Source organism: Doryrhamphus excisus, chromosome 11 (genome assembly GCF_030265055.1).
Source record: "Doryrhamphus excisus isolate RoL2022-K1 chromosome 11, RoL_Dexc_1.0, whole genome shotgun sequence".
In the NCBI taxonomy this organism is placed as follows: domain Eukaryota; kingdom Metazoa; phylum Chordata; class Actinopteri; order Syngnathiformes; family Syngnathidae; genus Doryrhamphus; species Doryrhamphus excisus.
The window spans coordinates 11,767,088-11,783,162 of NC_080476.1; the positions used below are offsets into that span (position 1 = coordinate 11,767,088).

Sequence of the window (16,075 nt, forward strand, 5' to 3'; positions counted from 1 at the left end):
GCTGGCCTCACAGCTAGTTCAATTCCACCATCGGCCAACTCTGTGTAGAGTTTGCATGTTCTCCCCGTGCTTGTGTGGGCTTTCTCCGGGTACTCCGGTTTCCTCCCACATTCCAAAAACATGCTAGGTTAATTGGCGACTCCAAATTGTCCATAGGTATGAATGTGAGTGTGAATGGTTGTTTGTCTATATGAGATTGGCTGGCGACCAGTCCAGGATGTACCCCACCTTTCACCCGAAGACACCTGGTATAGGCTCCAGCTCGTTGATGCTGATGTTATACAGGTTCTGAGTGAAATAAGAGCCGTCAAGAGATGTTCTAGACATACTTCCGTAATAAAATATAGCACTGGGGATAAAGTAATATCAAAATGTCCAGACTTAAGACATAACATGGGACCCCGGATGACAAAGTCCCTGAAATAGTACCTTGTAGTATTTTATTTCGGCACCAATAGTCAATCAAACCATGGAGTAAGCTTGATGCATAAATAGAAACATGAATAAAGCTACAAAGCTCTGTTTCTGGTTTGTTCAGCAGGACAAACACCCCCCCCGTTTACATAGTTTTAGGCCTGAGGGAACCTGGAAGGGTCAAACCTATCAGCTTAGCATTGAGCCTGTGGGGTAGGAATCCATCACCGGAAAAACACAAGCAAAAGCACTGGCTCACCAAGGGGATTGATTCACTTTGCTCCTGACAACACAGCAAAGAAGATACAGCTAACAGCTTCAGAAGTGAAAAATTTAAGGGACATATAGCTCGTCCAAACAGATTGTTTACCTCAACTAAGCTCATTAAGAAGACCAGACTGTCCACGAGTGACCTTCCACTGGCTTGAATATATAACCGAATATATACGGTATTTCTATGTATAGGTATGGTTGAGTCAGAGATGGTGCCACACACACAAGGTCCTGCAGTGATGAATGTGCTGTAATGCGGCCAAACAGTGTGTGGCTCATAAATGTAGCCTCCAGTGTACCGCGGCTCGTATGATTCTCATTTGTGTGTCTGACAGGGCTGTGAATCTTTGCCAACTTCCCTTTCAAGAGCACACTATATCTTACCGAGACTCCTGCAAGTCCTGATCGCATGCTGGAAAACCCACCAGAAAGCTGACGGATGGAAATAAATAGTTTATATAGGCTTCTGCTAATGCATGCATCAAGTCCTTCGATAAATGGGGTCAAAAACTCTTGCATAAGACAAAGTATTGATCAAAATAGACGTCCCTTCAAAGCATGTCTTGGTCTACATTACTGTGACCTTTGCCTACATTGGCATCTACAAGACTTGTGCAATACATAAGTAGCATTATGCAGGATACTTAAATTTAATATTTTAACTATTGCAGTAGGCGGCACGGCGGTTGAGTGGTTAGCGTGCAGACCTCACAGCTAGGAGACCAGGGTTCAATTCCACCCTCGGCTATCTCTGTGTGGAGTTTGGATGTTCTCCCCGTGCGTGCGTGGGTTTTCTCTGGGTACTCCGGTTTCCTCCCACATTCCAAAAACATGCTAGGTTAATTGGCGACTCCAAATTGTCCATAGGTATGAATGTGAGTGTGAATGGTTGTTTGTCTATATGTGCCCTGTGATTGGCTGGCGACCAGTCCAGGGTGTATGAATGAATGAACTATTGCAGTATACTGTATATCATTTATAGATTGTTTAGCATCACTTTAGTTGGACGCGAACTGCATTCCATTGGTTTTTGCAACTGTACTCTGCACAGCAACAATCAATTTTAAGCCAATTTAATACGGTGGAGCCTTGAGACAATAACCTGAAATGAAAGCAGCAACTTCATATTAGATTTGGACGCATAAACAAATGGATTAAATGTCTCTATCGGACAGATGAAAAGCGAGCGGTCGAACAAAGCGAGTCACAGCTTATATAAGTGTTTGTAAATGTTTGTTCCCAACACACTTTATCTCCCAATCACCAATTTATTAAACCGCTGCAGAGCTTGACAGCTGTTATCATGCTGTTTGCTAATATGTAACAGGCTTTCTGCAGCATTAATCCCATTCATTACAACATTTGTCGGGCGAGATATCAAATCCAGACTTGAGCAGAGATAAGTAAACTCCTGAGGGCGTTTGCGCGCAATAAGAAAAGACGGATCGTTGCAAACAGCTCAAGACAGCCAATTAGCTTTACCCTCGATTAAAAGTAAGATATTTAGAGGCTTGTGCATTCGAATAAGAGCTAATCAACACAGTTATTGGTCTGATGAGCGCTACAAATGGAACTCAGTCAAATCCAACATTCCAGTCAGGGAACTGGACACACACCAGCGGCGCCCAAAAGAAACACACACACACACATGCATACACACCATTCATCAAAGCTTCTATTCAGCAGATTTGGGCCCATTTGAATAAAAGGAGCTGCTATTGTAGGCTAACCACAGTGTGAGGGGACATTGAATTAGCACTTAAACCAACATATTTCAATGTTTAGATACAAGATATTTTATTTATACTGACAAAACTGGCAAAACTACACAGGGTAGTGTTGTGTTTTACACAAATCAACATGGTGACTTTTGGTCTAATCCTTGTAGGCCAGGGGTCTCAAACACGTGGCACACTAGTTTGAGGCCCCCGCCTTGATATGAAAGTTTAATGTTAGTGTGGCCCGCGCAAGTTTGATATGAATGCTGTATGGTATCATGTACCCAGAAAAAATTATTACGTTTGATTAATGTTCATGTTAACGGTTAAATAACTGTTAATAGTTATCCTCCCTATCCATGTGGAAGTGGTAAGTTTTTGGCTATTTAAGTTTAAAGGAAATAACTTGAAGGCTACCGTTTAGGTCGCTAGCTCTCTAGTTTGCGAGTTAGCATGTGTCTCAAGACCCTGCAGTTGCGCAATATGTTGTAAATAAAAAAAAAAAAAAGAGTATAAATGTGACTATAGTCGTGTTTTGTCATGTCGACAGGGCTCTAATAATGCTTTGTTCATTTTAATCTGAAAAAAATAATTTGTCTACCCACCAACTATATGTGGTTTCTTAAGTTTTTATTATTTTTATTATATTTATTACTGATTGATTGATTCTTTATTCTTGATTAGTTTATTTATTTTTCATCTTATTTTGTGTAGAAAAATAAAAAGTAAGATATTTCAGAACAGTGGAATGTTTTATCAGAGCTTTTCTTGTAGAAAATTGGAGCCAAAGCGAAGTTTTTAAATTTTTTTTGTTTTTAATAAATGCGTTAAATGCGACCCAGTCTCACCCAGACCCGAGCTCCAGTGGCCCCCAAGTAAATTGAGTTTGAGACCCCTGTTGTAGGCTAACTAAGTAGCTAAAGCCCAGTCTGTATTAATGCATTATGTAGACCCTTTACCAAAAAAGCGAGCATTTTACTGCCTGCTGAGTCTCAAAGTTCAGCCGTCTGGAAGAGAAAATGATCCGCGATCAGCTGGCGGAGCACACAACACGTCCCAAGCTGTGGAAGAAATGTTGCCGGATGACCTGCCATTATCAAAGGCAAGTGGAAGTGGCCTTTCAACTGGGGTCTGCTGCTCAGTTAGCATTGCGGCTAACCGACCCTGTCGTCACCTCCTCTACCTCGTTGGCACAGATGGTGGCCCCCGCTGCTCAGCTTTCTGACCCCCACTTCCGGGAAAACCACCTGACTCATGCACCAACCTGCCCAGCCACAGAATAAAGATGCCACTGTTGCTGTGTTGAATCACTTTTCTAAAAAAGTTGTGTTCCTCCACCCTCCGCCCCACCAAAATTGGAATGATGAGTCCAGCATATTGATATTAATCGTATTTTTATCTTTATTTTTGATTCTATTTCTTCCTATTCCTTAACCCTGCACAAGCTATATTGTCTCATTTTGTTGATTTGCTTGATTTTTACATATTTTCTTTTTTTTTTTCCAAAGAAATTCTTCTCACCAGGCTTGTAGGTGTCAACATTTAAAATATAAGGTGTGAATGACTTATCGGTAAAAGAAGTTCTGCTTTTTCCTACTCCATTTTGGACATGATGAATGTGATGTTCCACGTAATGTTGATTCAGAAATTAAATTTCTACCTCGTTGTACTCGTCTGCACATAAAACAACACAAAACAACATAAGACATACAGTCTTTGTCTAATATACGCAATATTAGACAAAGACTGTATGTCTTATGTTGTTTTATGGAGTACATGCATTTAATATTGAAAGATCTCCTGCCATTTGGTGAAGTAAACATTATAGGATAAGGCAACTTCAATGACAGTAAGTACAAAATAATACTGAAGGGGACTTGTAAGCTACAAGTCTTAGACAATAGGATAAAGTTTCCTTCCTACTTGAGGGGCTGTGGGTCCAATTCCTCATTTTAACTCCACTGTTTAGTCAAGTTGGGTCGCTATGACAACAAGCCCCCATTGTATAGGGTCTCCTCAAAAAAAGAGGGCAGTTTGGGTTGAGTATCAAAGAAGTAATGCTAACATCGGGTGCCGTTGCTGCTGTGCCTTGTGACAGTGAACGCACCACCACCACTACTACTACTGCTCTGACAACTTCCTGAAGTCAGTGTTATTGTAACTTTACTTGCTCCGTGTTAGCTTACGTGGACACATCCTAGTCGCCGTGGCCGCTCACCAACCACTCTAACACGGATCAAAATAAGGCCCCACATCGCCAACCACAAACACAAGCCGAAATGTGGACTTCCCGACAAGAACCCGAACACTAAAAACGACCCCGGGAAAAGAGAACCTGTCGCTCAAGACACGAAGCAGCGTACGTACATGTCACCCCGACGCCGCCATGGCTCACCTGGATCTGCGGTACTCCAACCGGTCCGTCCATCGTGTCCGGCGGGTTGTCGAACACCCGGTCCCGGTACAAAGACCACAACCCCACGTTGGGGAGGAAGAGCAGAGCCGCTATGAGGAGCCCGGCGAACTGCAACAGCCTTTTCTCTTTCCGCCTCATCTCTCCGGGAAGGAAACGGCGAGCCCACGCTTTTCTGTTATATCCGGAATGGAGGTAACTTTCAGCCTGACAGCAGCGGGACGGAAGAACCCCCGGAGCTGCGTGACGCCGAATGGAGCGAGCTCTTTGCCGCTAGAGGGCGAGGACACAGCGGCATGGAGGGAGGGGATTTGATTTTTTTTTAAATCATCACGTTAATCATTACAAATTGTTTTCAGATACATGTTTTTAAATCTACCATGTATTTATTTATGTATTTATTTTTATTAACTGTAAAACGTTAGTTTACACGCAAACTACTTTTCCAGGAAAAGTTCCAATACTTTGTTGTAAAAGTATGACCACCTCTTGATGAAATTGAGAATATAACCCCAGATCTTGTTTAATGCAAAAAAAAAACAGAAATGAAGTATAAATTTGACATTAAAAATTTTAAGCTTGAGGTGTCACATTTACGACTTCTGAGCAGTTTTAAACGTACGAGTGGATTTTTCTACTGTTCGATTCCAGTCCTGTAGGTGGTGGTAGTTAAAACGATAAAATACTGTATAACCATATTATCATTATATAATACTGTAATAATGAATGTGAGTGTGAATGGTTGTTTGTCTATATGTGCCCTGTGATTGGCTGGCAACCAGTCCAGGGTGAACCCCGCCTCTCGCCCGAAGACAGCTGGGATAGGCTCCAGCACCCTCCGCGACCCTCGTGAGGAAAAGCGGTAGAAAATGAATGAATGGATACTGTAATAAAAAAAAATTGTGATAATATGCATTGTTTTTTTGTTTTTTCTTATATATACTGCACATATAGAGCACCCAGTTATTTATTGAAACTCAAAGTCATTCAAATCCAGTTCTTAGCTTGAAATTGGACAAAGAGGTTAAAAAAAAGCAATGTTACCCAAAACAGAAAAATCACATGTATTTCAAAATTATACAAAAAGTCCTGTTTCAGGTACCACAAAATGTGTCAAAATATAAAACTGTTCTGCAGAAATGGAGATTGATCAAGTATTGGCAAATGGCGCAACTAATTCCTACAGGTGCTCCAACTTCTGGAGTACTTACTACCTCCTCTGTGTGTGTCTGTGTGTTCGGAACACATTGTGGTACTATACCCTTGTGAACACCAGTGCAACAGCATTGTACTGGAGAAATATATATATGTGTATATGTACAGTACACCTGTAAACAACATCCTGAGTTCTTATTGTGCATCCTTGAAGAAGAAAAAAAAGAGTGTTGAAAAGAAATTGGATGTGATACCTGCTTGTTGCATCAGTATTACACTTGTTGAACCACCTCTGCAGCAGTACGGATGGAAAAAGTGCTTGGGAAAAAAAAAAAAAAAGCAGTCAACAGATAGCAAAAGAGAGGAAAGATACTTTTTGTTTTCAGAAAATAATAAGAGCTTGCAAGGACAAGTGGAGAAAAAAAAATCCATGACAGCTAGTTGCCATTGATTATGTCACAGTGTGTTTGAAATAAAAGGAACAGGAAATCAATAGCAAGCAGTTTTGAAATGTTCCATTACAATTGTAACAGGCATCTATTTCATTTAGATTCCGTGTCTGCTTTGACTCTCTTATTCGTTTTATTCTGCTTGCTTACTATTATTACTTGTGTTCCCCGCCCATGTTTCCTGTGTTTTATTTTTCTCGGAGAGACCTTTGGCCATCGATATGAAATGAGTTGTGCAGGGAGCCTACAATCAAGAGGAGAGATTGCAGACAGGAATGCAATGTTCTCAAGCTTCAGTTCACAGAAAAATACGACTACGCTCTGGATGGGATGTATAAGGTCTTTCTATTGTCACTTTTTTTTATGTAAGATTGATGAAACTATCAAGTGCATATTACATCAGGGAACACTGTCAATTGTGCTTTAAATATTATAGTAGTTCATTGTTCCTATGCTTGTTCAACACATCTGAATCACTAAAAGGTCCCATATTAGAATATTATGCCCCAATTTTTAAATAAGTTCCACAGCGTTCCACAATAGTGCATTGGAAGCAGACGTAACAGGAATGTTTTGCAACACTAGCACAGTTATGTGAACTACAATGGATTGGGTATCATGCCGTTAATGACAATCCGTAACTTCAAACATGACCGTTCGAATGCCACACAAGTGAGGAACCTGTCAAGGTATAACTGTTAGAACATCATTAAAAAGTAAAAGTAGTAAGAGAAATAACAGTGAATCAATTAATCCTTCATTTTCCCCCCAAATGTCAATCAAGGAAATGGAGTCAAACGCCCCACCCTACTAGTTGTTATTTATCTGTGATTCATTGCACTAATCCTTTCCCTCGCTGTTCCTGATTAGGATGACTCACGCTCTGTCGCCCGACCTGCCGTCTAGCAGCCTGAGTTGTGACAATTCAATCTGTCCCGTGTCTTCCATGGCATGAATTATGGATGACCCCCCCCCCCCCCCTTCCCCTAGAAACGCCTGAATGAGGTGGGGATTTACGTTGATGGAGCAGCTCTTCACTTTATAACCTAGCCACATGGCTCAAGTCGTGGATTCTCCACCCCTAAATGAAGCATCAAGGTAATTTGCAGGGCGTTTCGACCAGTGGTGGGCCCTTAGGGCCAGTCAGGCCTTCTCTGCTGGCCTACCAGAAGTACTGACCTACATGCACAACTTCTATTCTACATTTGTTTCATCCAATTGTACAGCATGTGCTTTATTTTTTTCTGTCACTTCCTGTCTGCCTGCCACTCAGCTCCACTTGGGAAGACTTATACTATCACCCAAGTATGAGTCTTATTTATGTCTTTAATGGTTTGTTTACTCTTATGTTTACTATATTGGATAATACTAGTGTAAAGCTGACCATAGGGGTGTTAGTTAATATGCAGAGGGCTCTAATAATGATTTTAAGAATGATAAATCATGCCGTTAACGACAATCCGCAACTTCAAACGTGACCGTTCGGATGCCAGACGAGTGAGGAACCTGTCAAGCTATAACTGTTAGAACATCATTAAAAAGTAAAAGCAGTAAGAGAAATAACAGTGAATCAATTAATCCTTCATTTTATACTATTATTAATCCTTCGTAGTATTATATTGGATAATACTAGTGTAAAGCTAACCATAGGAGTGTTAGTTAATATGCAGAGGGCTCTACTAATGATTTTAAGAATGATAAATCATGCCGGTAACGACAATCCGCAACTTCAAACGTGACCGTTCGAATGCCAGACGAGTGAGGAACCTGTCAAGCTATAACTGTTAGAACATCATTAAAAAGGACTCTTATGTTTACTATATTGGATAATACTAGTGTAAAGCTGACCATAGGGGTGTTAGTTAATATGCAGAGGGCTCTACTAATGATTTTAAGAATGATAAAGATATGCCTCTCCCTCTGTAATGCATTCGTATATTGCATTTCTGTATATTATTCATGGTTTGTATAATTGTCACGTATAAGTAGGTTAAGTAGGTTAAGTCCCCACTTTGGTCCGAGGTCTGCCACAGGACCTCTTCACGGCTGGGCATGCCCAGAACATCTTATCAGAGAGGTGTCCAGGAGGCATCCGGACTATATGAAGAACAATAAAACACACTTTTCATTGGAAATAACATCCAACAAAAAGCCAAATGCATGGTCCGCCACTGGTTTATGTTTTGTCACATGAATGTGGATTTCGAACCCTGGCTTCCATGTACAGTATGTACAATGAGATTTGGGATTGTGTGTAATCATTTTTAATCTGTGCAATGTCATTCATTGGTTTTAAACATACGGAGATTACTTTTTGAATGTTTAAAAATAAACACATTGTACTGCTACTTTTGCTCTACACTGTCAAAGGTGCCACTGGTGGCTTTGAAGGACGTTGCTGCTGCTCTGTGTTGTGTTTTATATATACGTATATGTTTTGTGCTGCATAGCTTCTGTCATGGAGGCAATTCAACAAGGACAATAGGCAGACACACTGGATTATTTCAACAATGACAGAGTCGCATTAGAAGGAGTGTTGTGTTTGAATAGCTTGATCGATGAATTGAACTAGTTTTCACAGCGTGATAGGAGTTTTGTAGTTTTGCCCACGTGCTGTATCTTCTTGACATTTTTGTTTGTGCCTCCGACCCAAATCACGTTATCGATGCCTCTGATTGGCCAAAATTGCGTTACAATCCGCGCCTGCGGCACCGCCATTACTACCTGACGGCCTGTGAATGTGTTTTCATGTGGACAGAGATTGCTTTAAAAACACCACCGTGTGGATGGAGATATTTTTTTTTTGGGTCACAGATGTGATTGACGGCTTTTTGCGCAAGAAGCCATTAGCTGCATCCATTCCATTGAAAGCCATTGAGCGCCTTGTGATAAACAATTAGCAAGCATCAGTCCACTTCAGCAGACAATGCAGCGGCGGTGCAGCGGCGGGTCAGGTAAATAAAACCTATTGATTGGAGGAGCGATGTTTTTGTGTATAATCTGGTTGAGTGCAATTACCAAACATTTCCAGAGCGTAGCACGGGGTGATGATGCCATTAAGAGGAATCGAAACACAAACAAAAAAAAAATCCTTTTAACACATTAGGCTGTCGTTACACTTATGGTTCAGTATTCCGGTTTGAACTACAAATAAAAACAAAGACATTTGGTCGCGTTTTGGTGTCGTTTGCTTAGCATTCACACTTTTTGTCAAGGGAATAAAAGCTAGCTAAGTAAGGACTTGTTACACCCGCAAACGTATTAACTGCCCACAAACGTAATACAAATCTGCAGCTTTGAATGTAATAATCCCGCAAATGTAATAAATTTCCCACAAACGTAATAAAATTTGCAGACTGCAAACGTAATACTGAATTTCCTGCAAATTTGCAGGAAATTATTACATATGTGGGAAAGTGAAAAAAATGTAAATGTAATAACTTCCCACAAATGTAATATGAGACAAAATAATGGAATTGGAATTACATTGGAATGTAATAACTATTACATTTGCAGGAAATTATTACATATGTGGGAAAGTGAAAAAATGTAAATGTAATAACTTCCCACAAATGTAATATGAGACAAAATAATGATCTTTGTGGTTGTTGTTGTTGTTTATTCTTCCTTCTTTTAATGAGGGAGAAGGTGTAGATGTCATTTTGAGGATTTTAACAAGATAATTCTTTTTTTTGTGGAAAAAATATGGATCTTAAAACTCACAAGAAAAATATCAAAATATCATTTGGGCTCGTTTCAAGTAGGGCTGTTTTTGCAGTGCTGTGCTCCACCACTGTCATTTCCTGTAGTTCAGCCAATCCCGTGCCATGTCACATTGTCTGCCCTTGCCACAGGGGATGGGGGGGTGACTACGCTCAGTTTAATAATGACACATCCGACATTAAGGGATACTGCATTTTTGCAAGAGATTCAGTCATTCTCATGAAATTGCAATGGAAGTTGATTAAATTCCTGACCTTGATGCCATGTTGCATGTGACTTTTACAGTCCTCGACATCTGCTCACAATCTCATCACACTACCTCCGGCTGTTCCTGAAGGCTTGTTCTTGGTTAAGACCCTCCTTATATACAGTATGTGTGTGTATGTGTGTGTGTCTACCAGATGCTACACCCATGCAATGTTCACCTGCCCATTAAGCCTCCGTGATCCTATAAACACCAATGCACTTTAAACGCCAATCTGACTAATGGAAGTTGTGCTCAGCATGAAAGACTGAACATGTGCTGCGGTTCGATACTCGACCCAGAAGGAACAGCGACACAGCTTTCTTTAAAACCGATCAATGTTTACAGTATCTCACAGGAGTGAGTACACCCCTCCCATTTCAGGAAGCATTTCCATGACAGGGCAGATAATTGTGGTGGCAATGTTATAGTCTAGGGCTGCATGAGTGCTGCCAACGCTTGGGGAGCTGTGGTTTGGTTGAAACATGAATTTCAACATGTATTGTACATTATTAAGCAGAACATGATCCTTACCCAAAACACCTTCCTCTGAAGGTTCAGGTGATGGAGTAGTGCTCTACACCAAAAGCAACAATTTACATAAAAATGTAATATGACACCATAAGGGCTACATCACCACAGCCCAGGATGTCACCACGGCAACCTTGCCAGGGAACATCTGTTTTTGACCTGAGGTCAATTGGTCCTCGTAAACTACTACTTCAACACTGGAGATTGAACCTCCTCACTAGGGATAAAAAAAAAAAAACAGCATTTTATCCATAACCATCATCCCTCGGTAAAGAAAATAACATTGGAAGGCTTTCCAGTGTGCTACTGTATGCATATTTTTGATGGAATCCATCACACAGCAGAGGTAAAAATCTATACGATGGGAAATGAGGATGGATGAGCAAGGAGTGAGAGAGATACAGCAGCGCTAATCGACCCTGGCAGGGATCTATCGATCACCATGGCAACTTGGGTGACGGAGAGATAAGGACCCATCACTCCTGGTCTCTCACCTACCTCCTTTTTGCCCAACTTCCTTCTTGATGACGGCAAAGACAATCTGTCACATGTTAAGTGTCGCTTCAGGCCAACTTAATATAACCAACTTAAAAGTCACATACCTATAGTACGATTCACACCAAGTGGACCAATAACGGAGCTTGTAAATGACAAAGAACTCCCTCGTTTATTGCGGTTCATAAGTGAATTTCTGAAAAGTAGGATTCCTAATTTAGAAATTGAATATTTTTGTACTCAGAGCATATAAATCTGTTTACTAACTTTGAAATACAGTTTTCAAAATGATTAAAGCCCTCTAGACATGAAATAGCACCCCTATAGTCACCTTTAAATTCGGATTACTCAATATAGTCGATATAATGTTACTATAAATATGTGTGTGTCGCTATAAATATGTTCCCTAGGGGAGCAGAGTGGGTGACGGACAGGAAGTTATATCTAGGGTTTCATCTTACTTTGGCCTAAGTTTTTCATTTTCTACCGCTTATCCTCACAAGGGTAGTGAGAATGCTGGAGCCTATCCCAGCTGTCTTCAGGCGAGAGGCGGTGCACACCCTGGACTGGTGGCCAGCCAATCACAGGGCACATATAGACAAACAACCATTCACACTCACATTCATACCTATGGACAATTTGGAGTCGCCAATTAACCTAGCATGTTTTTGGAATGTGTACCCGGAGAAAACCCACGCATGCACAGGGATGCATGCAAACTCCACACAGAGATGGCCGAGGGTGGGATTGAACACGGGTCTCCTAGCTGTGAGGTATGCACGCTAACCACTCGACCACCGTGCAGCCGGAGCCTATGTTTGTATGTATGTATGCTTGTTGTTCAAACCTGCAATAAAAGGCTGTTTGGTGATTGTGTGTCTCACCAAACATTACAATAACTTCACTAACACCTAGTGACTACTTTAGATAACAAGGTCGAAGTCTTTGAATGCATCTTCTGAATGTTTTATATTGGGAATTTAGTACATTTTTATTCTTGCTCACTTTATGTTGCGGCATCTTCCAGTACTGTCGCACAAAAATAAGTATTTTTTTGTTGAAGTCAAAGATACATTTCTTATTTAATTTGCTTTCAAACCGATGAATATTGTTGAAAGAGTTTAACGTCCAATATGGATCATAGCAGAAAGCTGATAAAATCCGTCTTGTAATGTTTTATGTGTTCTGCTAACGGTTGATGTATAATCCCGCTAAGAGCAACTGATATTGGATTGAGCTCATACTGTATTTTTTTGCCCCCATAAGCATATTTCAAGGCCGATAAGAGAAGAAGCAGGGGAGCATAAACATATAAACACTCACATATTAATGTGGCGGTTCAGATTGAGGAAAAGGGAGGAAGTGCATGAAAGGAATCATGCATTAATCATTTGGCCGCCTTGCCGAGCGAAAGCACACACAACCAGATCAAAAGCAACGTTTAGACGTCTTAAATCTTCCAAAGGTTTCCTCATTGTCTTAAGGGTACGGGACCATTCGTATTTGATTCTGCATTTGGATAAACTCTTAATAGACACTGACTTTGAAACCTATTTGATCCATTTATCATAGGATAACCATATGATACAAATGGAGGTCCGTTTATAGGGTGTTGAAGCTCGAATTATTGTATTTATGTTTAAACCAATGGCTGCATTAAGTGTGTTGAATATGTGACAAATTCACAGTAAAACGCTTCCGGCCGTCCTAGATGAGTCTGGATTTTTTGTGCTGAAGGTTGAGGTTCTGCTTAAATCATCAGACTGTGTAAACAGCCGCCTGGGAGCCATTCATTATGCACAGCAACGCACGCTGCTTTTACAAAACTTCACACTTTTTAGGCTGTTCGTCCTCATTCTAGCCTCGGTCTAATGGGAGCTTCTGTCATTATCTTTTTGTCCTGGCATAATTCGGAGGCTTGTTTTTGTCCAGTATGTGACCTATTTTAGCGTCTTGATTGTGATTCCTGAATCAGAGCTGTCCTTATCTGAGGTGACGTAGGTGACAGTTGTGTCCCAAATGGATATACAGTACAGGACGCCGCGTTGTTGTTCAATTGCAATAAGAGCTAAGTCAGAGTAAGAAATAATACAAATATTATACGTTTAATATGGTATTTTTAAAAAAATATTTGTTCACTATGGGTGTAGATATGCATGAATATAAGGCACTGACTGTCGGATTTAGATGACATCAGTCATCGGTAAATCCCATTTGTCTGTTTATTTTGCCATAACGTTGTTAGATATCAGATTCATGTCCGATTTTTATCCTTATTTTGACAAAGCCCGATTGAAAAATCCTACGATATCCGATTCAGAATATTATTTTTTATAATGGTGTCGCTTCAATGTTGAAAAACACAACCCTGTAGTGACAGATTTTGCCAGATTGTCACCAAAATAAAAGTAAAAGAGTCTTGAACTACTGTGATTGGCTGGCGACCAGTCCAGGGTGTACCCCGCCTCTCGCCCGAAGACAGCTGGGATAGGCTCCAGCACCCCCCCCCAACCCTTGTGAGGAAAAGCGGTAGAAAATGAATGAATGAATGAATGAATGAATGAGTCTTGAACTAGTCATGATGTGCTATACATATCACGACATTGACAGTTACTATGGTACCCATTATGTCATTGTATGGTCATATCACCTCGTACTTTGGTACATGACAAAAATAAAATATAATAAAAATAAATTAAATTTAAATTTAAATTAAAAATAATAATAAATAAATGAATAATAAATAAATATTGTATACTGTTTGTATGTACTGTTTTATGTCTATTTTTATTGTACATTGTTTATTGTATTTTTTTATGTGTATTTTAACTCTGTGTTTTGCCTTTTGTGACTTCTGTCTGAGAAAGGTGCTATATAAATAAAACTTACTTACTTACTTACTTACTAACTATAAACTACATTAGGAAAGCAGAAAGTGAACAAATGTACTTCGGTATGTGACAAAAATAAAATATAATAAAAATAAATAAAAAATGATAATAAATAAATAAACTATAAACTACATTAGGAAAGCAGGAAGTGAACAAATGTAACAGTTACTGATTGTAAAAGTACCAGACGGAGGGGTAGGATTTAATAAGCTTTGCTTCTTCCTACTCCTTTTGGACATGTGGAACTGTGAACTGATTATGGGATGCATTCAATTGTAATCTGATGCATGTTCAAATGAAATAAAACCATTACCATTACCGTTACAATTACCAAAATCTTACCGTTTTTTACTGCTTTTTTACTGTTTTTAGTTCTGTGTACGCCTCGCCTGGTCGAATACTTCTGCACGCATGGTACTGTACGTCATCGTACCACCAAGCTAGCTTGAAAGACTGCATTGCACCCTCCACACCAGCAGGTGACACACTTCTCATTTCCAGCTGCCATTGGCTGCTACATCTTCTCTTTGTTACGTGTAAATGTAAACTCGGCTGCCCTTTGTTTTTCTCTTTGTCCAACAAATAGCAGAACTGTGTCCTCTAACAACTGTTTACACTTCCCAAAATACGCTCACGCTCTATCTCCCGCTCACATACTGTTCGCCCTTCTCGGCGTCCATTGTGTTTGATTCCCATTGTGCGTGTCGACGAGAGATTAAAAACGAGCATTGCGACAGTGAAAGCGGGAGAAGACGCCGGCAACAATAAGCGCTGCTGGCATGAGATGATAATGAGGGATAATGGACCTCTCCGCATTCACAAACTGCCTGCTGGGCTCAGGCTTGACAAAAGCAAAAAAAAAAAGCATGATGGGAAACAATGAATCCTTAATGACGGCTAATGAGCGTCCCTCTCGTGGACAAGAGCTTTGCGGTGGGTGAGGGTTCATAAAAAGTCCCATGCGACTAAGGTCTAGTTTTCAGGCACACACGCAAGCTAAATAAGGCAGCGCTTTAAGGTGGAAGGATGCTGAATAATGCATCCCTTTTAATATTTAACTACAACAACATGTCACATTAAATGCAACAACATGCCAAAGCAAAAGTCAAAGATGGATATTGATCGTGCAAGATCGACATGCGCTCTATGACTTCTCCGATGGGATCCAATACAGTATGAGGTGTATCACAATTTTTAGGCAAATCCTAAAAAAAAAAAACATTTGTCTCAATATTCTTCCACTCTAGTACTGTAGGTGACAGTAAAGCACATTACAAAGTAATTTAGAAAGGCACGGAATCATTGGGTCAAAAGCTACTAAGCTACTAACACACATCGCAAGTTTAAATATTACATGTGGAGTACCCCAGGGGTCAATACTATGACCAAAACTGTTTAAGTTTATCAATGACATCTGTAAAGTTATGAAAGACTTAAAGTTAGTGTTAGTGCACTAAAAACATTTTAAAGTGGTTTTTAACATGACACCTGTGTGCCATGGCCCCGGAGTACCCCAGGGGTAAATACTGCGACCAAAACAGTTTAAGTTTATCATTGACATCTGTAAAGTTATGAAAGACTTAAAGTTAGTATTAGTGCACTAAAACATTTTTAAGTTGTTTTTAACATGACACCTGTGTGCCATGGCCCCGGAGTACCCCAGGGGTCAATACTGCGACCAAAACTGTTTAAGTTTATCAATGACATCTGTAAAGTTGTGAAAGACTTAAAGTTAGTATTAGTGCACTAAAAACATTTTAAAGTTGTTT

At 40.1% G+C, this 16,075-nt stretch overlaps 1 protein-coding gene across 4 annotated transcripts in view; it reads right to left on the reverse strand.

Moving 5' to 3' along the window:
- LOC131137988 (polypeptide N-acetylgalactosaminyltransferase 10) overlaps positions 1 to 16,075 on the reverse strand; it is a 119,518-nt gene that overhangs the window by 52,701 nt on the left and 50,742 nt on the right. The window contains exons 2-3 of one of the 4 annotated variants that reach the window (XM_058086508.1): positions 6,228 to 6,291; positions 4,801 to 5,091 (exon numbers count right to left, since the gene is read on the reverse strand). The exons of the other annotated variants lie outside the window; for them this stretch is intronic. Coding sequence (XP_057942491.1) covers positions 4,801 to 4,959 — 159 coding nt within the window. The 5' untranslated portion in view covers positions 4,960 to 5,091; positions 6,228 to 6,291. The remainder of the gene's footprint in view (positions 1 to 4,800; positions 5,092 to 6,227; positions 6,292 to 16,075) is intronic. 4 annotated transcript variants of the gene reach the window in all.